Genomic DNA, 17649 nt, shown 5'->3' with positions numbered 1-17649 from the left:
TGTATTCACGTAATATTTGGGATACATTGTTGTAAATAAACTTGAAATCAATTGAAGATAGAACTACCCATACCAGTTAGCTTCAAAATAAGTCGCTCTGTACTTGCATGTAGTTTTCCTTAAGTCTTTTAGTGAGTAAATGATCTCACATACGATATGTTAATTGAGGACTCAAGAGAAAGGTATCCGCATATGATCTTTTGCTTCATACATAGCTTTAGACAACATCCAACTGGCACGTGAGCCGCTTGTAGCGAGCGATCCCAACGGAAGCCCAATTGTCTACGAACTCTGCAAGTAGTAGTTGGCAAGGTGATCATAGCTTGGAGGTTGAACAACAGCTGATCCTAGTCTTTCATGCCTTTTTTAGGCTTGCTTATGTGCAATACTAGCTTGTGAAGCAAAGCTAATGGCACCAGCTATGGCGACAAAAATAGTGGAATATTTCATGAGGAAGGAGTGAAGGATGAGATCCAAGAGTGGTTACGAGCTTTATTCTTGGAAGAGGAAGCTGTAGTTTGAGTTGCCATGGTGCATAGGATAGGCTTAAATAGTTATTCAAGTGCTCAGGCTGACCTAGTCAATTAGTCTTCCTATGTTGCTACGCATCTAGGTGAGTGTTACCATGCAAAGTCCATTATAGTATACATTATAAATTTTATGCCTTTTTTTCCATGGTTGAACCTACCCAGTTGGTTCATCTTCTAGTGCATATATAGATTCATGCGAGTGTACTAGCGTAGAATCATGTACACCCCATGAGTCATCCTATGACTCTCATGCAAATTTTTAGATAAAAATTATGTATCCCAATGAGTCTTCTCATAGCCATTACATTTTCAAGAAATACCATACCATGAGACTTCATCTGTTGCTGTTAGTGTTGATTATAAAGACTTCATGCTATACGAGTTCGACCTTTATCACGAGTTCTTATGGGTGACCAATAGTTTGAAAACCATATTTGACAAGGTCCAATCATAGGTTTGTTTTTAGTCTATATAGTTGCAAATGCAAGTCCAATATGGGCCATAAATTTTGTTTTAACCAATATAACTTATTGGCGATGTATACCCATGCTTAGCTAGGAACAGACTTGGAATCAATTCTCTATCAGATGTATATCATGAAAACATCATGGTCTAGCAAAGATAAGCTTTCCAACCCAAATCATGTATACACTGGCATGTGTGTGTGTGTGTGTGTGTGCGTACATACACACACACACACACACACACACACACACACATGCATGTGTGTTTGTGTGTGTGTATGGATATATAATCCCAACTCCAAGGAAATACAACACAACAAAACAACTCTCACTTTCTTTTTCAAAACACTTGCATCAAGAGAGATTGCTCAACTAGGGGACAAAAAACAAAACAAACCTTAGCTAAAGGTCGATTAATTGATGCATGTTAATCAGCAATTCCTAGCACTAGAAATATAATATGAGCTTACATAACAAAGATCTTTGGCTTGCTACCTTGAGCATGACCTAAAGTGATGGGAGATCATTGCCTATGGGTAAAACACATTATATGATTGCTTTTTTGAATGATATCATTAAACCATTGCAAATCATATGTATCTTAAACTTTATAGGATATTAAAATTTATGAAAAACATCAAAATTTTAATTACTCTCTCTCTCTAATGGTAGGAGTTGAAACAATCAATTGATGCATCGTAATTAGCAATTCCTAGAGCGAGCTAAAGTGATGGGAGAACATTGCCTATGGGTAAATTGCCCAATCCATAATTAAGTGTTGCTTCATGAAATTCGACAAACTTGGTTTCTAAATTAATCTATACATGAATATGATAGAAACACATTACATGATTGCTTTCTTGAATGAGATCATCAAACCATTGCAAATCATATGTATCTTAAACTCTATAGGATATTAAAATTTATGAAAAATGTCAAAATTTTAGCTTACACATACATGCAAGCAAGTATTCATTGAAAAGTGCACTACTTAAGCTTCTCATAAACCAGAGGAGACCACCAATGGACAACATTTGATATAGTTAAGGAGGCATGCCATGCTGCATTGCAATTGTACACACACACACATGGAGCCATTGCATGGTGGTCCTAAAACATTGATCTTTGATGATATTCATAGCTTAATTTGCCCTAACATATTAATAGAAGATATTCAATTCATACATGTGTGCATGTTAAAGGTAGTTGAATTCTCAATCCACAACATCAAGCTAGCTTCCTTTACCATGCAATTCCTTGCAAAGGGGCAAATAATCGCATCAAAGTTGACTAGCATGCTATTTTTCCTTTTGGTTTTCAACATTTAGGACTCTTTGTAATTGATTAAGGGGAATTGGGAAATCCAATTTATTGACATGTATGGTCAAAGATGGCAAATCAGGACATGTATGGCCGAAGACGGAAAATGGACATTTTAGGACTCTTTGAGAGGCATTGGGGAATCCAATTTAGCGACATGTATGGTCGAAGACGGTAAATCAGGACACCATTTTTTTGTAAATTTTCAGCTCTCATGCTATCTGAGCTCCTATTATGGTAGATCATGAATATATCACATAGTTCTATTTTGGTCTCTTTCCATTTGTCTCATATTTATACACATCCCTTTCTCTACTGTACCAAATTTTCTATAATAAGTATTTTCCCCTTTTGTGCTTTTGTTCCTTACCCCTCTCCATGCTTTTGTCTATTTTCTTATTGGCCATGCATTTTGACGATTTGGTGTAGCCAAAAAGGTTACATCAACTTATCGTTTTGGTGAGTTGTGTTTTGCCCCCTTATTGCGCTCTTCACAAGCTAGTTGGCCTAAGACTCTATAAAGTAGATATCATATGGTATAGTGAAAGGGCTTGCAATATAACTAAAAGAGGCTACAATATAGGAGGATAAAGGAGGGGAAATCGGGAGAACAATATCCAAAAGACAACTAAAGACAAATCAACCTAGAGAATTAAGATGCTATCATAGAGATAGTTCACTCATAAGATTACCTAACTTGGGAAATGTCCCTTTCATCAAAGGGCCAAAGAAAGAAAGAGTTATGATTACAAGCACAATGATTTGGAAAGAAGTGCAAGATGCAGTGGTTATGAGCCAACCATCCATGTTTGCACTAAGATCTTTTGATGCTAAGGTTCCTACTTTGGGAAAATCTTACGAGTGGCTCCCCGTCCTTCTTGGAGTACACAACAAGGTTGAGGTGGCATTTTCAATTTCAACTTTGGTGCTTTTCCAAAGCTCTTTGATGAGCACTCTTTTTACCCAATTAACGTGTTGTGTTCGCATGCCTAGCATGATGTATTTCTACCATGAGTTTCATTCTTTGGGTTTCTTTCATACTTAATAGAAGTCTTTTCATTTAAAAACAAAAATAGAATGGGGAAAGTAGTCATCACAATCTTGTATTTTTTTTGTTTTGTTTGACGTAAATGTGGGTCTATGATCTTTGTTTATTGGCTAAAGATCACAGGTAGGTTTCCCTTGAAAAGAAATCTACTGGGGAGGTGAAATTTAAAGGCAAAGATGCAATTATCACTCTAGAGAAATCATGGTCCATTGCAATGGCTTCGCAAGATTACCAAAGCAAGATAAGGTGGCAAGCTTTATTGAATGCAACAATATGTACATTATTTATTAAGTATGGAGAGTGATGGAACAATAAACGAAACATGGAAGAATGGACAATGAGGAAAAGTGTACTTTATTCATCAGTAGAAGAGCCCTTACAAGGGCAACTGATACACTGCATGTGCCCAAGGAAGAGCACCTCCAGATCTAAAAATTACTCCTCTGATCTCTCAATCGAGCCCATGAATCTCTCAATCACACCTACAATCACACCTAATAGAACCTTCTACCACCTAACCTGGTCACACTAACCACCATGTGGTGACACACAAACTCACACAAACTTGTACCTCTTGGTACACCCCATTACATCAATTTGTCCAACACACCCCCCCACAATTTGATGACCTCACCCCAACAGTAGTACGTGGGAAGCTTCATGGCTTGTTCACACCTAGTAACAACACTCATGACCCCAACCTGTGACTCACTCTGGTTATGGCTCTTGGTTTACAACTGGGAGAATGGAGAATGACTATGCATGGGAAATTCCCATGGTTCTAACAAGGTAATAACTCAAACATAAGACTAACAATCATTTAAGGGGGACATCCCAGGGAAGAGAACCCTTATTGACTCAGCACACAAGACAACTCAATAGACAAATGTGTCATCAATCTCATCAAGGTTGACATGGGTAGTGAGAGTAGTAATCTCTTCTTGTTCTTCTTGATCTTCTACAGGAGTGAGAGTAGTAATCTCTTCTTGTTCTTCTTGTTCTTCTTGATCTTCTGCAAGAGAATAAATCACCAAATCATCACCATAGAACTCAAAAAGTCTATCATCTTTGGCTCTTGTCCTCTTTCTATCTTGCTTCTCTGCATTAGAGCGGGTGTAATACTTGTTGTAGAAGCGTAATCCAGTGCAAGGTTTTACTTGCATCCTTGGTTTCCTCATCTTGGAGTCGAGATCCTTATTGTTCTTGAAATCCTCCTTCATAATCTTCTTGGAGTGCTCAAGCTTTATCACCTTGACCATATCACATCCAAGATCATCACTTGCAATCTTTTTAGACATTGAAGTTAGGGCAGAGGACCCAAGAGAAACTGGTTACTTACTATTTATGCCAGATAGGAAGCTTTGGGCATTTCTTTCTCCTTGTGAAGAACAATAGTGAGTAGGTCTTACCACTCGATATATCAACCAAGGGCAGTGTCTATACTCATTACAAGGCTAGATCACAGCCAACACTCAGTAAATGCGCAACTTCTGAATATGGAGGCCAAAATTCGAGCTGTAAAATCAAGCATTCAAGGGGATTTTGCAATGTAATGGAAGCCCTATTACCAGAGAGGACCCCCTAGTAAAGAATTGTGCAATGCCACATCAGGTCATCAGAGAGAGTTGTGTAATTTTCGACTAGTTTTTTGCCATTTCTCCTCACATACTGGAGCATTGGTCTTCATTCTTCATCACAATCCTCCTTATAAGGTCATCCACCAGCAGCTAGAACCATTTTGTGAATGGTGTCTCCTACTGGGAGAATTGCGTGAAAATTCAATAAGTAGAAGAAGTGACAGCACGGGCAGCAGATGCAATTACTGCATAATTCCTCTGGTCCAGAGATTCGCCCAACCAAGAGGAGTATTCAGCTCAGAGAGCTCGTGGAATGATGCTTCAGAGAGAGAGAATAAGCTGAAGGAAAAAACGTGGGAAGGAAGAAATGAAGGATTTGGGAAGATGATGACATGGCACTGAGAGTGAGGTGAAGAGCTCTTATAAGGGCAACTAATACAATGCATGTGCCCAAGGGAGAGCACCTCCAGATCCACAATTACTCCGCTGATCTCTCAATCAGGCCCATGAATCTCTCAATCACACCTAATAAATCCTTCTACCACTTAACCTTGTCACACTAACCACCATGTGGTGACACACAAACTCACACAAACCCTGTACCCCTTGGTACACCACATTACATCAATTTTTCCAACAGAGAGAATAAACTTGGCTTTGTAAAGTAATATGCATTTCATGACCCACTTTAAGCAATGTTTTTTGGATGAGTGATACTTTAAGCACCTCCTACAATTTGCAAATGAGTTCCTCAACAGCATATGTAAAAATTTTGATGCCACCCAAACTATGGAGGTTCCAAATTTTTCAAACAAATGGAAGAGTCCTTTGAAAGCATGAAGACTTGACAACAAGGCTACCTTATTTGAGCACATGGCCAAGCAACTCATTATGGGAAAGATGTCTCAAAGAGGTAGCCAAACATACCATTGGAATCACAGTGTCACATCTACAAGGGGAAGCATGTTCCCTTCTTTAATTGTTGGATTATCCATTGCTTTTGAATCAATTAAGGATATGTAATGGTGGGACATCTTTTTTTAGTGATAATACGAGAAATTAATAATTTCTTTTCAAATACATGTTGCATTCACGAAATGAGGGAAAAATCAACTTGGAAGGTGATGATGGTGAAAGTCGAATTAACATAGATGCACACGTGTCTTCTTTACAATCATACTTCATATTTGGTTTCGATCTTGAAGAGTGTTCAAACATGCTATGTGCGTACACGTTTGTTTGGGTGGCACACACTCAAGAGAGCCTTTAGATGACATTTTGAGACATCGAGAAATGTTGTTTCTAGTGGGGCATTAATGAATGGCTCTATGCTTCATTTGCCATGAGTTTCTTGTGACTATTTTTGGGTTGCAACAAGTAGTTTGCTAACAGGACATTAAAGTGTCCTAAGAGCTAAATTGAGATTTGTTGAGAGACGCACAATGTTATGTTCATGTTGTGAGGCCCTCAAGAAAGCTTCCATGGGAGCATTGGATCACGTTCATTTCTAGTTGCAAATTAAATCCACCTCACACAAACCTAGCTACAAGGAGAGGGAATAACGAATATAAAGAGATTCATGGTCTCTTCTCTTTGAAACTACATGCTTCAAGAAAACTTGTGGCATGGGAAACATACATCTCACTTCATAGATTACCCCATAGAGGGATACATTTTCTCAACCAAAACTCCTAGATTAGCATTTGTAGACCTTAACCCCTCAAGTTTGTGATGTAGATTTATTGCTCATTCCTTTCTTAACTCCAACCTTTCCTAACCCTTAAGCCATCCCCTATAACCTCGAGTTATGTTCGAACCCTTTGGAACGGTTATGTTTGAACCTCTTTCACACTTCACACCTTCTCTCAAAAAACTAAGACCTGAGGCCCTATGCTACTTAACGAACATATCGACTACCTTGAGCTACCACAACACTAGCCTCTTTTCTTTAGATGCAAGCAAGAAGAAGTGACAATAGCTATAAGGGCAAAGGGCTTATAAGGAGGTATAGAAGGACCTCACCTCTAAGGATCCAAGGACCTACATGTTACAAGAAGGGCCTATAAACGACTACCCTTCAAAGTCCTATTTGGAGACATAAACGCCTATAGGGACACATCATGGAGCCATAAGGCCTACAAGGATCCACACAGACCTACATGGTGCTATAAATGCCACCCAATGACATCCTCTACACCCAACTTGCTAGAGACCAAAAAAATTTGGACACATGCATGTACGCACGCAACCACCCAAACGTATGCGCACACGCGCACACAGTGCAAGCGTGTATATGAGGGAGGGAGGGAGGGAGGGAGAGCGCACACGGATAAGAGAGAGAGAAAGAGAGAGAGAGAGAGAGAGAGAGGAGAGGTGTGCGCATGTGCCTGCGTACGTGCGTGTGTATGCTGAACCTCCTCTCAAAGCAAAACAAAGTCATCATGACAGTCAACCACATATGGAGTGAGATGCAATTCCTTGTAACATCTTCATAACCAGCACCATTCAATTGTTTATGAGATAACTGTTGTAACTCTGAAGTCTCTTCTGCTAGCTTTTCTGAAATTGACGTCCCACCACATCTGCTAATCTCCTGATTATTTATTTTCTGAGCCTCTTTGCCTAGGAGTCTTTTCCACTAGTACAGAAGATCACCTCAGTAGTAATATGTAAGCCGTTTTACTTTCTACACAGAATGTTAAATACCATCAAATATCAAATGCACTGCTTAACAGATTGGATTTTCTGTTCCTTCCAAGCCTGAATGAGTGTGCTATTTTCTTCCAGTATGTAAAAAGTGGGATGTCCTAGATGGTTTGCCAAAACCTTACATCTGTGTAAGTTGTTCCCTAGTGTTTTCCATCTGCAGAGTTCTTGTGTGCATTACCAATCTTATGCTCATGCAATCTGTATGTCTTCCCTCGCTGAATCACTATTGCTGAAGCCCCTCCACCACCATTACAGACTGCAGCAACACCAACATCTGAACCTTTGAGGGCAAGGCTTGTGATCAAGCTGATGATGATGCGTGCTCCCGATGCTCCAATGGGATGCCCAAGAGAGACTGCTCCACCATGAATATTCACATGGTCAGAGGATAGCCCCAGCAGTTTCCGATTAGCAAGATCTACTACCTGGAATGTACCAATCATGATGAAAATCAAATTGTTTGCATTTCCAAATTAACAAAAATGTTCCCCAAACTTGTGATAGATATGAAAGCAAACTGTCAGAAAGGTCATCAAATTTTGTGTCCTTACTGAGAAAGCTTCGTTAATTTCAAATAAGTCAACATCCTTTAACTGAAGGCCAGCTTGTTGCAATGCCAATGGGATGGCGAGTGCTGGGGTTGTCGGGAATTTCTCAGGTGCCTACCGCAGAAACAAGAAAAACAAATCAATGCCTGAAAAAGAACTCAGTCATTCTGAGCTGAACTATTACAATATGAAAAATAATACCTGTTCAGCATCACAAAATCCAAGTATGCGAGCTAAAACTGTGAGCCCCATTTTCTCTGCAAAATCGGCGGATGTCAACAACAGAGCAGCTGCTCCATCACTGATGGTCGAAGAATTCCCAACAGTAATTGTGCCATTGGCTTTAAAAGCAGTAGGAAGACTTTCAAGCTTGTCTGGATCAAACTGTCAACCGAAAGCTGAGGCTCTCAGTCTAACGTATCCTAATATTTCACCTGTCAAGAGAAACTTTTGCTCTGCTCAAATTCTTAGGTCTTGAAAAACAATCCAATCATGATCAAAACAAGCTAAGAAATACATGCTAAATGTCATGACCATATATCCAAAAAAGAAGACAGACCTTTGAGCACTCCTCGTCCAAGTCCACAAGTTCATTCTGTTTCCCTTTTTTGCCAAGAATAGTCACTGGTACAATTTCAGTCTTGAAAATACCAGTTGCCTGTGCTGCAGTTGCTCTCTGGTAGCTTTGAATTGCATGATCATCCTACCATTGAAGTCACACGAAGGAATTACTATGCACCCATACTCCATTAGCCGAGCAAACATGGTTTTCAGCAAAACTATATATACCTGCTCCTCACGAGAGAGACCCATCTCTTCTGCACACATCTCTGCAATCATCCCCATAGACAGATCCTTCGTAGAATCTTTAAGACCATCAAACATCAAACTGTCCTTCAAGACGTAGTCACCCAATGCCTTTCCAGAATGTACTCTCGGCAGGAGATAAGGCGCATTTGACATGCTTTCCATGCCTCCAGCAAGTACAACATCACGCATGCCCAACATAATGCTTTGAGCTCCGAGCATTACCGCTAAGGAAATACATATTTAGAATATCAGATAATGTACTTTCCGTTACTTCATTGGTGTGGCCCATCAATTAAGTAAAAACCACTAATAAAATTAAGCAATTGGCATTTGGTATTGATGTGTCACATCTGGTTCTCCATTTCAACATTTGAATCAACATTAGAATATCAATGCTCATGGACACTACCTCATCATTTCAACTCAGAAAACACATGGAAAATCCAAGACTTTGCTAAGCACTGCCCTCTAGCAAGTAATGCTAACAGATGGTACACTCGATTCCTAAGCATTTCATCACAAGGAAAATACTTGTCCAAGCCATCCTTGGAAAGGACAGCACGAGCAGAAAATTCACACAGCTCTACCAAGTCAAAAGTCTCAGAGCTGCATGTTCAGGCAGCACAAGGATCAACTTTTCAGCTAAGAAATCATGTATCCTCAAACCAGTTAAGAGTCACTAGAGTTAAGGATAGCCTAATGCAGACAGTTTCCAGAAAGCATCATTCACCCCTTCTAAGACTGCCTGGTGCTAGTGATGTAAGTTGGAGTGTCACTTATTCGAGTCCTTTTCTTTGCCAAACAAAGAAAAGACAGGGCCAATGCTAGTTTTTATTCACCTTCAGGGTTTGACCTAAACAAGGCTTAGGGACCAAAGACAACACACAATCTAACAAAGACTTGTAACAGGAGATTTGACCAACTTTATCACATTCCAAATGGACTTAGTTTTCAGAAGAATTTCAGATAGAATTCTGTCACTAGGGCGTAGCTTGCAGGTGGGCAGGATCCTGGGAAAATGAGGTGGGCAAGGACATGGGTTGTAGGTGTGCAAGGAGCCCCTAGGAATTAATGGTTTTAAAAGTGCCCCACTAGAGGGGGCATGGGAGACATATGAAACGTAGGTGCCACATGGCACCTACTAAAAATTTCAAGGCTACGTGCATGGTTTCACGGGCTGTTGGAAGCGCCTGGAGAAGAATAGCCTATGCACCAACGGAAGAGGATTTCCATACGGTTTAGAAAAGGATCACACGGGGGCAGACGGGAGTGAACAGCGTGTAGTGTTTTGGAACCTTCAGACTGTCTGTACGGCAAGATCTATCAGGCACTGAAGTCCGTAGTATGGCCCCACGGGCCTTGGGGCTGGTCGAGATCAACATATGTGAGCCCGGACTGGACACGAGTTTGACGCTGGTCGGAATTCCATGCTTGTGGGCTGGTGACTGCATGACCATCGTACGTACGGCTCTGTACGGATGCTATTAGCTGTAGTACGGGCTATTGTACTACGAGCTGTACAGGTGCATAGGCCGTGTACGGACTGCTCTTGTACGGCCAGGATATAATTTGTACGGACAGCTACAGGATGGGTGTGTGGGCACGTGAGAGTTTGTATGGGCAGGTTACCTTAGTTGCAAGGACAGATGCCAGGGTGGTAGCGTGAGAAGAATGTCCTTCTGTTGGTATGCATTAGCTCGAGAATGAGCTCCGCTTGATGCTCCAGGCTGGTTAAGAGTTCACACCTCACACACATGCTGTGAGCGAGCTCTACAGGCAGGGAGATGCGCGGTTGTTGCTATCAGAGAGAGATGCAGGCTCTCAAGGTTGCAGGCTGGTTTTAAATGCTATCATTTATTCCTTTGGGCACATCAGTGATCCAGTGGGCATTTGAGGTTCGCGAGGGAATTGAGTGATCCCATTTGGATTGCTAGTAACAGCTCCGGGCTTCATGCTCTGGTTTTAAATGCTATCATTTATTCCTTTGGGCACATCAGTGATCCAGTGGGCATTTGAGGTTGGCAAGGGAATTGCGTGATCCCATTTGGATTGCTAGTACTAAAACTGGGGAGGGAACTCCACTGAATCTTCCAAGATGCGTAAGGCAGCTGCCTTTCTGAAGACTGAAAGGGAATGCCCTACAATGGTGGACAAATTTGCTGCTCCAGAATAGAGCACCGACCAGCTAGGTTCAAATTGGTGGATGTTGTGACCGCATGGCATAAGTTGGATGCAGCCAACTGCCATAACTTGGAGTACAAGAAGAATTTTGGGGAGCTTTCTTGCTGGTTAGCTCTTAAATGCAACTACTGTTGATAAGTTGTTGCTTGAAAAAACAAGTGGTTACAAGAGTAGCAAATCTGACACCTTCAAGAAAGCAGGAAAGCTTCAAAAGCTCCATTTAATAAGGGGGAAACGCATGATCGTCCAGGCTCTAATTGGCTGTCACGTGAGGAGAGAAAAGCCTTAATGGATGCTACTAAGTGCTTTCACTGCAAGAAAGAGGAGCACATGGCACGGGAATGCCCAAAACGCAAGCTGAAAGGATAGGCTGATGATAGGGATGAGCAAAAAGGCAAGAAGCCTAATCCCAATTGGCGAGCAGCCAAATGGAAATGCCTCAAAGTTGTGCAGGACATGGGGCAAAGTGAGAGATGATCCAGGGGCAAGTGCAACTTTTATTTCCCCTGAGTTGGCAAGTAAACATGCAGAAGAGATGGGGCCTACGAGTGACGGTTCAGTGCACCAGTCACCCCTATCATTGGGAAGCTCCGTTTGCACATACAGAGCTTTGTGGACAGCGAGGAATTTTATATTATGCCATTAGAGGGCTGTGATGTTCTGCTGGTAGGCCATCGTGTCATAGGATGCATGCTATGCTGGACAATTTCAATTGGAAAACTACCTTGATGCATAGAGAAAAGACCCATGTATTGGATGTCAAACTCAAGGGAGAGTCAGTCCCTATTGTATCTGCCTCTGCAATTTGTTCAGTAATGAAAATTCATATTTCTACGTACTTAGTTTTTGTAAAGGATATTGAGTCTAACGATCCACAAATTGTTTTAACTAAGCTGGATAAAGAGCGGACAGGTTTCCTAAATCAGTTTGGGGACTGTTTTTCCGACTCTTTGCCAGGGGAACTTCCACCCGAGAGGCCTAAGGATCATGGCATAGATGTAATATCAGGCAGCAGCCCACCAAATAAGCCGCCATACACGGTTAGTACAGCCCAGCAAGAAGAGATCATGAGCTAGGTGAAGGACTTAATAGGGGCCCATAATGTCCCAAAAATAAAATTCATTAATTAGTGTTGGAATACTGAAAGGAAAGAGTAGAGTGGACACAAACTCAGAATACTTGCATATAGAATGAAGAAGAAAGAGGTCCTTAAGTAGGCACCTCATACAAGGTCACTGACATCACTGATGACCTCAAAGCTCCACAATCATCTCCTCAATCTGCTCCTAGATTCACTCAATCATCCTATGTGGCTTTTCCACCACCTAACTGTGCTTGTGGGCACCTAACTGTGCCTCTAGCACTCACACATAGAAACATAAGGTGTGCCTGAGGCATACACCTTGAGATATCCCAACAAACCCCCCCTCAAGGAAATGCCTCTGGCTATGTCAAGGATACATCTAGTCTCATAGTTTCTCATGCCATCTCATGGTGGTCAAGGATAAATCTATGGCTAGGTTCTCATGCTAGCAAGGGTTTCCTTGGGTGTAAGGTAAACAGAAAGGGATACAAACAGACCTTCCAATGGTTATCTCTCCTACATGTACATGCACACAATGTCTGTAGGAGGTACCATGGAACAAACATACACATGGCCTACATCATAAGGTGACCAGAGGTGTTTACAAAACACACAAAACACAACACACAATAATTTATTTTCATTCATTTTGGAGGACTATCCAGGCTGAGTACCTTGACATAAAAAGAGTGATCTGGAGCATACATAGAGATGATTTAAAATGCATAATCTTCATGGGATGCCTCATCTTGTGGAGGCAAATTCACTGTAAGTAGATTTGCATTTTCTGTCTTTGCTTTGTCTCTGTAGAACTTCTCACTATGGTTGTTTTTGCCACAGTGCTTACATGGATTAACTTTGAAGTAGTCCTTTGAAAGGTGATTTGTCTTTCCACAGTGATTGCAAGGAGAGTACTTGCCCTTCTGGAATTTCATAACATAAGCAGTGTCATTGCCTTTCCTTAACTCCATGTGTCTTTCTTCTTCTTGGAGAGCTGAGATAATGCCTTCAAGGTTTGGATTGGGAAGATTCTTCAAAGTGCTTACAATGTGATCAAAGCTTTCAGGCATACTCTTAAGTAGTACTGCCATAGCATCATCAGGGGTGATAGGAGAGTTGATAGAAGCTAACTGAGTCATAAGACTCCGCATATAGTTGACATGGGCAGCTAAAGTAGTATCACTTGCCATCTTTAATTCAAAGAAAGAGATTTTAAGTGATAGTTTAGAAATATGAGAGCTTGCACCAAAAATCAAATCTAGCTTCTGCCATGCTTCCGATGGAGACTCCAAGTCAGATATATGATGTATGTAATCATCACCCAAAGCTAAAGCAATTATACCATATGCTTTTTCTTCTCTTGCTGGATCCCTTGCCGGTCGTGTCGGAGCTGAAGATTCCCCAGCATTTGAGGCCGTAGAAGAAGCGGTAGGAGTAGATTTGACAAGTCCCCATAAGTTCTCCCGCATTAATGCAAATTTTACCTTCATTTGCCATGTATGGAACCCCTTTCCATTGAACTTCTCAAGATTATATAAAGTAGCCATGAGAGGGTCTAACCCAGATATTGGGCAGTGTCTATCTCTCTTATAAGGCAAAAAGAACTGCAATACTTCCAAAGTATAGCCACTTGATGTAGCAAATAGTAGTGACTAGTTTTCAAACAATGATGCTACTCTTTTTATGCTTCATAGAAGTGGATGAAATAACCACTTTCCAATCACAACCAGGTCTAGCAAGTCAAAACAAAACTGAAGCAACACTTGTAGTGAAGTTATTAAAAACTTCAAAAGACCAGAAATGCTAGAGTAGCATTTTATGTAGCATCATTTTCAAAAGCATGTAAAAACTGTCAAAACTAGAGAGCTGAACTTGGAGGGCTCATAGCACACTCTTCAAAGCAAAAGAAAGGGGGCTTTCTGAGGCAAAAGAAAGCTGGTATACCACAGTAGATCCTCTGGGAAGAAGAGGCGAAAAAACGCGTCAGGTCGCCTTCACCTTCTTGAACAAAGTCGACTGGTTTTTCTCTGTTTTCTCCTTCAATATGCAGCCATTGCTGCTCAGATTTCAGCACAAGGTAGCTCTAGGTATGTAGAAGCTTGCCCTGGAAGGAATTAAGAAAAGACAGAGCAGGTGCAGAGAAAACGCAGAAGAGAAAATCGACGACTTTTCTGCAATGGCGACCAGCAGCGCGGGTTGTTCTCCAATTGCTTGCAGCCCGAAGTTCGTCCTAACAAGAGGGATCTACAGCAGAAAGGGTGTGGGAAATGGTTGAGGATTGAAGGAGAACAAGCTCAAGCAAAATTTTTGGAGAAGAGGGAGAGATGGTGAAGAAGAAGAAGAAGAAGATGATGATGATGTGGCAGAAATGGGCTCAAGGAGAATCAAATGGCTCTGATACCATGTTGGAATACTGAAAGGAAAGAGTAGAGTGGACACAAACTCAGAATACTTGCATATAGAATGAAGAAGAAAGAGGTCCTTAAGTAGGCACCTCATACAAGGTCACTGACATCACTGATGACCTCAAAGCTCCACAATCATCTCCTCAATCTGCTCCTAGATTCACTCAATCATCCTATGTGGCTTTTCCACCACCTAACTGTGCTTGTGGGCACCTAACTGTGCCTCTAGCACTCACACATAGAAACATAAGGTGTGCCTGAGGCATACACCTTGAGATATCCCAACAATTAGTTCACGGATGGGGCGGGGGGGGCCGAATTGATAGTGTGGCGGGGGGGGTTAATTTGTGCGCCTCGAGAAGCTTCAGCCACTTTGTTACACCTTGTGGTAAGTGGTGATCTCATGATGTATTGTGTTCTTGGTCTTACAGGTCCTTTTGGCCTCCCACAGACATTGATATCTTTCTGTATTTCTCCTTACATAATTCCACAAGCATTCGTGCTTGCTTGTAAAAAAGCGCATGTCTGCCAATGATACGCATACCTTTCATCCCAGAGGCACACACTTTATTCACAATTGTGCAGACGGAGCTAGATGGTAATCCTGCCCCCTGCCATGTGAAAGCATACAGTTTCAATTCATTAGACAGAAAATATAGGCTTTTGGCAAAATTGAAAACAATTGCCGGTGCACTAACATGAAACGTGTTTTCTTTACAGCCATAATCTTTGAGTCCACAAAGACTATCTACTTAAGAAAATTGATAGTGCTGCACGATTGAATTAAACCAATACAGACGCAAAGACTTTCCACTTTGAAACGAGTCGAAGAATAGTGCAAGAGCTGCACGACTGAGCCTGGCATATCAACTAAATAAAACATCCTGCATCAAATGTTTCCAAGCACATACTAACCAGTGCAGCTTGCCGGGCAGGAGCTTGTCCAAGCCCTGCACTCAACACGTTGCCCAGGTAGACTTCTTGTACCAGCTCAGGCCCTACCTTGGCATCTTGCAAAGCAGCTGCTCACAAAAACGGTAAATTCAGGCAAACAAAATGCAAAAACAATTGATCTCCCCCGTCATTTATTCATTTTTTATGATCCTTACCGAGTTCTCAGATGATGAGAGTACCATGATTCAAGCTAGAGGGTTGATCGTTTCAATTACAATGTTTTCGATTACTTTGAAACGATACAAAGGAAAGGCAAGAACCTTGGAGGGCGATTGAACCGAGGCGAGGGGCGGAGAGTGCGGCGAGGGAGCCTTGGAAGGCACCGATGGGAGTACGGCGAGCTGCCACGATAACAGCATCAGAGAATCGGCGAGGGGCCGTGGAAGAGCAAAACAAGCGAGCCAGGGAAGAAGAGAACACCATGGCTATGTCTGCAGATAGCAAACGTGAGAGTAGGAGTTAAGAACACCATAGCTATTTCGGGAGATGGTGCGAAGCGTACATGGCACTCAAAAAAGTGTTTTTTGCAGCGCCACGTGTTGAACAGCGAATCAGCGCTGGTCGCCGCTTTTTGAAGATAAATCACTCGTGCGTCCGCCCTTCAATTCACGAACGGGCAGATGAACTTACAATATCTAATAGAGTTGCGGCAGGCAGCCTTTCTATCATCGAGCACGTATCTAGCATTTCGTCAAATTTCTAAAGGAAAAAAATAAATGAGTTAAAAATATGGACATGAGATGCGTCATTGAGTACCTAACGAAATTGAACTTGAACCCTAGCATTTTATCAAATTTTTATAAGTAAATTTTATATGGACATGAGACGCGCACGACACAAGGTCCATGAGGACCCGATCCTCCCTGCAAATGTCAAGGGTAGTCATTTATTAATGACTTGGTGATGTCCATATTTTGGAAGTTGAAGCCCAACAAATACATGAATAGGGAGATGCTTACAAGAGCTTATAACTAATTGATAAAATCACTATGAGCGGCGAGCCAGGTGAAATTCAAGTTATCGTCGTCTTTTGGTGATTTCTTTGATCTTGGAGGCAGAGAAAAGGCCACGTTGTTGTAGGTCAACAAACTCAAGAAGCATACACTCTAGATGATAGTAGATGTTATCATTTCATGCTCCTGCTTGCGAATTCAGAAACAATCCGAACAATCCATCAATGAAATTTTAAAAATGTCCACAAATCCACAATTAATAATGAGATGATTGCACAGTTTATGGTTAAAAGTGACTTGTTGGATTTGCTCATAAAGAAACTTTTTAAAGAAAATAGACCTTTATATAGCAGTGCGAAGCAACTGCAATGGCATGTAAATATAAATAAATCTCTTTCTCGCTCGCAAAAAAAATCAAAAGAAAGTAGACCTTTGGAATAAAATCTTCGAATAAAACCTTTAAACCACGTGAATTCAAAAGGTATCTTTGACCTCGATCGTTCATGCAGAATTGACTGTGACATCGTTCGAGTTAACTGAGGGTCGAACGATCGGATGACCAGAGTAATATTGAGTCGGTAAACGTTGCAAATTTTCAAGTCGGCATGTTCCTACGATAAAATCTTGCCTCGCAAATTTGTCGCCCAACCTTAGTTCGACCAACCAACTTAGTTTCTAGTCTATCAATATAGAGTTCAAGTCCATTTATTACCAGCCTTTGCTATATCCATTCACTCTTCATCCTTGCTAACCGACTTGCTTCACTTCTTTACCCATTCACTCTTCATCTTTGCTAGCCAACTTGCTTCACTATGTCGCCCATTTGACACCACAGCCTACATCTGCTCCTTTTCTATCAATGTATTGGATATGCCCCTCATCTAACCATAGCCATCTAATAGTTGTGACCAAGCTTGTGATCATGATTGTGTTTGTGTGCTCAGAGCTCTTCAATCTGCACAACCTCTACAATCAGCTGCCACCTCAATACCTTCCCCACCTTCTCAATTGCCTTTGCCCAACACAGCCCACAATCACATGAACTCCTCGCCACTGAAAAGAATGA

The 17649-nt window shown here is 41.4% G+C and overlaps 1 protein-coding gene across 2 annotated transcripts; it reads right to left on the bottom strand.

Moving 5' to 3' along the window:
- Positions 1-7419: 7419 nt before the first annotated feature.
- LOC147895517 (acetyl-CoA acetyltransferase 2-like) lies at positions 7420-16240 on the bottom strand. Of its 2 annotated transcripts, none has more exons than XM_087383579.1 (8): positions 15891-16237; positions 15592-15698; positions 15221-15287; positions 8986-9230; positions 8756-8899; positions 8398-8580; positions 8200-8310; positions 7420-8073 (listed from the first exon to the last, which is right to left on the bottom strand). In XM_087383579.1, exons 1-8 carry the CDS (start codon positions 16051-16053, stop codon positions 7789-7791), a joined length of 1305 nt encoding a protein of 434 aa, XP_087239705.1. In that variant the 5' UTR covers positions 16054-16237; the 3' UTR covers positions 7420-7788. The 2 variants fall into 2 exon arrangements, with proteins under 2 accessions (XP_087239705.1, XP_087239706.1); XM_087383580.1 differs by having other exon boundaries at positions 7802-8003; positions 15891-16240.
- Between the last annotated feature and the right edge of the window lie 1409 nt (positions 16241-17649).

This window comes from Dipteris shenzhenensis, chromosome 13 (assembly GCF_047967505.1).
Source record: "Dipteris shenzhenensis isolate YYH24624 ecotype China chromosome 13, Dip_SZ_1.0, whole genome shotgun sequence".
Lineage (NCBI taxonomy): Eukaryota > Viridiplantae > Streptophyta > Polypodiopsida > Gleicheniales > Dipteridaceae > Dipteris > Dipteris shenzhenensis.
This window is presented reverse-complemented; position numbering and strand designations above follow the sequence as displayed.

Excerpts from the sequence above, each read along its gene's own strand:
- LOC147895517 (XM_087383579.1), bottom strand. The coding sequence starts at position 16,053 with ATGGTGTTCTCTTCTTCCCTGGCTCGCTTGTTTTGCTCTTCCACGGCC. Across the intron at positions 8,900-8,985 it reads GTCTCTCTCGTGAGGAGCAG|GATGATCATGCAATTCAAAG; the intron begins GTATATATAGTT and ends CTTCAATGGTAG. Across the intron at positions 8,311-8,397 it reads GATTTTGTGATGCTGAACAG|GCACCTGAGAAATTCCCGAC; the intron begins GTATTATTTTTC and ends TTTCTGCGGTAG.